Below are 6617 nucleotides of genomic sequence, written 5' to 3' on the forward strand. Positions count from 1 at the left end.
AATTACGTGAAACACTTGAAAAACAGTTTGGTAGCGACGATTGCTACACTACATACAACTGTTATTTGGTAATTAATGACGCTCACACAATGCCACATAGTTTAACTATACTTAAAATTAAGGATTAGGACTTAAAATTAGTTTCAGTAAGAAGAGCGCAATTGCAAAAATAATTTTATCTGAGATGCTTGTATGTCGTGTCTACTAACCGAAGCAAACAAACATTTTTTAAGCTTGTATGTACGTTATATAACTGAAAACAGAACTGGAGAAAAAAATCTAATTATTTCTAGCAAGCTGAATAAAGCTGCTATTATTTATTACAAATAACACTGTGAATCCAAATGAGGCGTATGTAGAAGGCTTTTCTACTATCGAGAAAACGACAACGTATGCACCGGGTTATGGATCGCAAAATTCAAAAGAAGCACTTTCATTTAAACACTTTAGTTTCTCCTTCTGAATTACACTCTGTGGCTAATTTCTCGATGAAAAATAGACCTACTGAATAATGAAAAATAGGCTTAGACATTGTTAACTCGTTAACTTCCAATTGCTTCATCATAAGTAAGTGACACCGTAGAATATCCGTCCAGTTATAGCCATAATTGCTTACAAAATCGATGTACTGACGCAACGCATGTAAGGTCGTGGCTGGTGTCAGCCTTTTATATTTCAGAACAGTCGTGTAAGAACGTTCTGTTGAAACAGATGTATCCCAAAAAATGTGTGATGTGCTGAAGTTCTTGTTCCTTTTCAGCAGGGCTATAGGCATTGCTCCATTTGCCTTCGATTACATAAATGTAAAACTAGTTGCGTCTACTGCAGGAAAACTATTGAGTACTGCTGTGAGCTTGCTGTTATTGGTTCCCGTCTATCTTGAAGTTTCATCAGTCTTGCAGGGTCATAGTTATACAGACAGTATACTAAAATATTCTGATGTTTTCAGCGACATGCTCTGCATAGCCTCGGCTTTTGCTCCAGTACTGTGCAGTTTTAGAGTGAAGCAGCAACTTATGGACTCTTTGTTTGTTAAAATAGTCGCAGTAGATACTTTATTGTATGAAGGGCGTACGAAACGTGGCACTGATTCTGCATCATTTCTCTGGTTCATGTTTACTGGAATGTATATTTTATTAGGTGTAGTTTATGGCAACTATTTGTGGATATTCCCAGGAAGCTATCATTTTTACAAGCTGATGCCATCGATCGGTATAGACACTATCAGAAGTTGTAATATTCTACAGTTTTTCACCCTCAACCAGCTATTACGAGAGAGGTTTAAGAAACTTAATGAGAAGTTGTTACAAGTATTCCGGATATCCAGAGAAGAAGAATTAGATTTAACAGTGGCAACATCCCTTAGTAATTTCTCCGATTCACACATTACGTTGAGAGTCGGAAAGCCCAACGCAAGAGAACAATTCCTCTTTGGCAATGCAAAATCTACTGTTACATCGATCAGAAGAATTAGTAGCAGCAGATTATCATCTCATACACCAGTGACAACAGCGAACAGTCGTATACGTTTGATACAATTACGGCGGGCCCACTTCCTTCTCTGTGAACTTAGCCAAAATGTGAACAACCTCTTCAGCATACAAAATCTCCTACAGCTAATTAGCTGCTTTGTGTGTGGCTTGTCATACACCTACACAGTTGTGGTGAACATTATGAAATTAAAAATATCAACGTCGGCATACGTAGAAGCTCACCTTATACTGTTGTGCATTTCAGTGGTTACAGTCAATGTCTGGTGGCTCGGCAGCATTGCCTACAGCAGTGAGGCGGTAAAACGAGAATCTGGCCGCACGGACCGTCTGGTGAAGAAGCTGCTGCTGTTGCCAATACAAGTCGACTGCAGCTGTTCTGCAGAACTTCATCTGTTCGCCCAGCAGCTGGCTGCGAGTCTGGTCAGCTACACTGCAGCAGGGCTCTTCTCGCTGGACCTGTCAATGGTGAAGCCAGCCGTGGCCACCGCCGCCACTTATCTGGTCGTTATGCTCCAGTTTGGATTGTCTGATATCTGCACGCAGTCAAACAACACTAGTAACTATCTTGATGAAGCTACTAATTAAAGGTCGGAAAGATGTTGGTTTCTTACAACTCATATTTTTGTATATTTTGATTCTGTCTATTTATTTGCAAACTTACAGTCTTGTAAAGAGACACTGATTCTTTTGTTATTTATTAATATTTATCAATACCTACTGACTACATTTTAGACGCAAATTCGAAAGCTATAAATAAATGGAAATTGTCTCTGATAGATTCATGCATTCTCCTGTGTGACCTGATGGATTTGTTCGTTAACCTGGTAGGCCATGCCAATGAATGAAATTTATCAACGTGAACTATGAAGAGCACTATCCATGGATTCAAGCCATTCTACGGTGTTAGACAGCAGTGGATCATACGCAACGAAACACGTTCATATGTAGTCCTCCTCAGAACTAATCAGACACACAGTATATTACTCATTTAACGTTGCTTGCAATTTACGAATCTGTCACTTGAATGCAGTGTACATCTCACCAAGAAAGAGCGAATATCTAACATACCTTTATCTGGAGAATGGTGTTGATGTAACAGCAGTTAAGCAGACACCTGCTGAAGACAGGAAAAAATTATGACTACATTATAGCCGAGGGAATCAAAAACAGCAGTATGGAAATGCTACATGTCTTAATACATGACACACAGATTTTAAAGCAACTCGTAAGAACAGATCAGTAGACATACTTTTCCAGCAGTTGAATTACCCAGTCACTGCAGTTAATACCCACAAGCCTGCCATGCTCCACATTAAGGTCCGTCAGACAACCAATGTTATTTGTTGACGATTTTAACATCCTGAGGCATGAATGAGGAATTACGGGAGAAGATGGAAACAGTACCACTCTCTGGGACTGGGTGGAAGTGAACAATTTCAATCTTGTTTACAATTCTAAACATTCAGGTACATTTACATCTTTTAGACGACTAGAAGCTTATTCTGGTCACTGTTATTATGAACATCTGTCAATGAAAGTGTGTCACAGAAGAGAGTATTCATGTCGTTTACTCATTTCCAACATAGACAACATCCAGTATGAACCTTCCTGGCAGATTAAAACTGCGTGTCGGACCGAGACTCGAACTCGGGACCTTTGCCTTTCACGGGCAAAAATGCTCCACCAACTTTTTTTTTTTAAATCTGGTTTTGTTGGTTAGGGGTCGTTGTACTAGTTTGGGGCGGACGTCCTATGACGCTTGTTCAGTTTTATCTTTTATCCAGTTTTTTTTTTTTTATTACACAGCGCAGGTAACCCTCTGATCGCACACACTGAGCTATCACGCCAGCATGCCATCTGAGCTATCCAAGCACGACTCACGCCTCGTCCTCACAGCTTTACATCTGTCAGTACCTCGTCTCCTACCTTCCAAACATCACAGAAGCTCTCCTGCGAACCTTGCAGAACTAGCACTCCTGGAAGGAAGGATACTGCAGAGACATGGTTTAGCCACAGTCTGGGAGATATTTCCAGAATGAGATATTCGCTCCGCAGTGGAGTGTGCGCGCACTGTACTGTAGGCTCCCAGATGAAAGAATAGATTCTGTAATCGTTGAATGAAATGCTGATAATTGGAAAATTACCCGAAATATTAATGAAGTAAAGAAATGTCAATTTTGAAAGTAGGTACAGAAACAATTGAGGTTACTCAGCGTAAATTAACCTTCCTTTGGGAGTAGTGCTCTCCTCAAGGAGATCAGGATTGAGGTGCAAAATTCATTATATCTCTTATTGCCGCGCGGGGTTAGCCGAACGGTCTCCGGCGCTGCAGTCATCGACTGTACGGCAGATCCCGGCGGAGGTTCGAGTCCTCCTTCGGGCATGGGTGTGTGTGTTTGTCCTTAGGATAATTTAGGTTAAGTAGTGTGTAAGCTTAGGGACTGATGACCTTAGCAGTTAGGTCCCATAAGATTTCACACACATTTTGAACATCTCTTATTCACTTGCTCTTTTATTTAAGTGCAGCAACTAAATCACATTATAAATGGCAAATATCTTTACAGAAACAGAAACGTGTCATAAGAGCACAACAACAGTACAAATATTAAGTAATCAAATGTCTAATCATCACTGCTGGTTCATGCTAACAAATGTGGAATTTTGTAGCAGTCTTAGGAAATAGTTCAGTGTACATCAAATCGGTTTGTTTTGATACTTAACAATATGTATAAGTCTTTTCTTCACTGTGTAGGTATTACACGTTTTCCTCACGACCCGAGTTGCATTTTCTTGAACTTTGTGTCCGTCTCTTACTTCTGCTGTACATGCTACCCTCTGCTAAAGATCCGTATGAATTGATGACGTGCTCAAATGAGGTGTCGAATCGAAATGAAGTAAAACTGACGCATGAGTTTCAGAAATTCTTGTCTCCTGATACGATTTTAACTGTTGGAAAAATTAATTATTAGTGCACTGATTACACTCATACAGATCATTGCTCAAAATATCAGCATGAGCCAATGGCGCACATATCTTGCGATATTGTGCGAAGCGGTCAGTTTATCTGAAGTGGCAACATCAAAATCAAATGGCTCTGAGCACTGTGGGACTTAACTGCTGAGGTCATCAGTCCCCTAGAACTTAGAACTACTTAAACCTAACCAACCTAAGGACATCACATACATCCATGCCCGAGGCAGGATTCAAACCTGCGACCGTAGCGGTCGCGCGGCTCCAGAGTGTAGCGCCTAGAACCGCTCGGACATGGCAACCTCAATTTTAGTGCTATTACAAAATTCACAATGAATGGTTTCTGTTTATCTTCCAGGTGGGCATCTATGGAAATATCATTATGCAGGCTTATTGCCAAGACACAATTTTCTCTTTTTTAGGGACATGGAAAACTATAGAACAGCCTTCGTTGAAGCCATAAAGTGAACTACTAGTGCTCTTCCTTCACTAGTAGTAAACTCAGGAGGAATCCCATGCCTGTTTTCCTAACAAAAGGAATATTCTTATCTTCATCTTCCGTCATCCTAGTACTAGTAAACCAGTTGTTGTCATCCCATCTAGTTGGGTATAGAGTCATGCTTCGGTGAGAAGCCTGGAAGTGACACATAATAAGCTGCGTTTTGTAAGGACCGCTACGCTGGCATGTCATACCTCCTTTCAGCCATGAAGACAGGATGACATCGTCCTCATTCTCTTCGCAGAGACCACTACTCCACGACGTATGGCTACTTGCTCTGTCGGGAGGACCCTCACCTTACAATACTGTAATATCGTTCGAAAATTTTCTAAAAGCAGCGTAGTATTAATAGCCTTTCTAAGAGGCCTTTGATAAAATAATTCCATCCAAGCACGTGACTATAGAAAAAATTGGAGTTCCTGCGATAACATGTGAAGACGTAAATTGAATAAAGAGTTCAGAGAGGACTTAAAGCGGCTGCAACACTCGTGAATCTGATGGCAGGTTAGCACAGATTGTGGAGAGAACTATGATGCTGAAGTTTGTTGAGGTAACAGTATTCGAGAAGGTATTAAGTGTACTCGAAAATGCTCTCTCTTCGACATTTTAAATTTATCTAAGTGGGAAAACTGGCAGATGAACTCCGAATAATGGTCAGTCTCAAGTACCAGAGCTGGATCGCATACTGTTTAATTTGCATGTCCATGTAATGCCAGTTTCTAACTGCAGGGAATTCTAATACTCAAGTGACCTAACATTAATATGTCAGCACATAGACATTAGGCATTATGAGAAGACAATCTCAAATGACCTTACCATAAGTAAGACATTCTCGTTTTTTCTTCAGTTCCATTAGCACATTCTTAATTACGTGATACGTTTCCGCCTCTTTAGATCATCTTCAGGCATAAGTAGTTGCGTCAGTAACCAGTCTTGTCTGTGTAAGAACATATACGAGGTTCTGACAGAGACAAGACGGGTTGCTGACGCAACTACGTAGATCTGAAGATGATCAAGAGAGATGGAAATGTGTCTCGTAATTAAAAATATGCAACTGAGACTGGAGAATAAATGAGAATAGTTTTAAATGTCAGTGCAGTTGCTGATTCTCTCGGGGCGAATATGTCACCTACAGTGGCTAACAAATTTACTAAGTTCTTGGAAAAATTGATACTCTATTTGAAGCTAAGTAAATCAGAGCTCACAAAAATCCATCCTCACAATAAGGTGGCATGCAGGAAGTTACCGTGGTATTTGACGGTGTCGCCTTCGACTGGACAATGACATTTAAGCAGCATTCGCCTAACACGTGGAAGAAATTTGAATGAAGACTAAACCAACTCTATAAAATATTCAGAAACACCATGACAGCAACTGCAGTGCTTTCATTCATGTATTTAGCTGTTGGCCATTTTGGACTTGAGCGGGAAACCGTGTACACCTGAATAAGGCTGTTAGATCAACTTCATTTCGGTGCTTGACTGTTTTATCCAATATTGTTTGATTCAGAGTTTAGAAGAAAAGCTATCGAGATGAAAATTCTTCAGAATGCAGTTCCATATGAACTCAGTTCCTTTCAACGATTTGCAACGTCCACCAGCTGTATACCGGAAATCACGCAAGCTACCTTGGGATTACACAAGTTTTGATGTCAC

The 6617-nt window shown here is 40.3% G+C and overlaps 1 protein-coding gene across 1 annotated transcript; it reads left to right on the forward strand.

Annotated features, from left to right (window-relative positions):
- Positions 1 to 725: 725 nt before the first annotated feature.
- Positions 726 to 2078, forward strand: LOC126260475 (putative gustatory receptor 28a). Its single transcript, XM_049957803.1, has one exon. It carries the CDS (start codon positions 726 to 728, stop codon positions 2076 to 2078), a length of 1353 nt encoding a protein of 450 aa, XP_049813760.1.
- The last annotated feature ends 4539 nt before the right edge of the window (positions 2079 to 6617 follow it).

This window comes from Schistocerca nitens, chromosome 5 (assembly GCF_023898315.1).
Source record: "Schistocerca nitens isolate TAMUIC-IGC-003100 chromosome 5, iqSchNite1.1, whole genome shotgun sequence".
In the NCBI taxonomy this organism is placed as follows: domain Eukaryota; kingdom Metazoa; phylum Arthropoda; class Insecta; order Orthoptera; family Acrididae; genus Schistocerca; species Schistocerca nitens.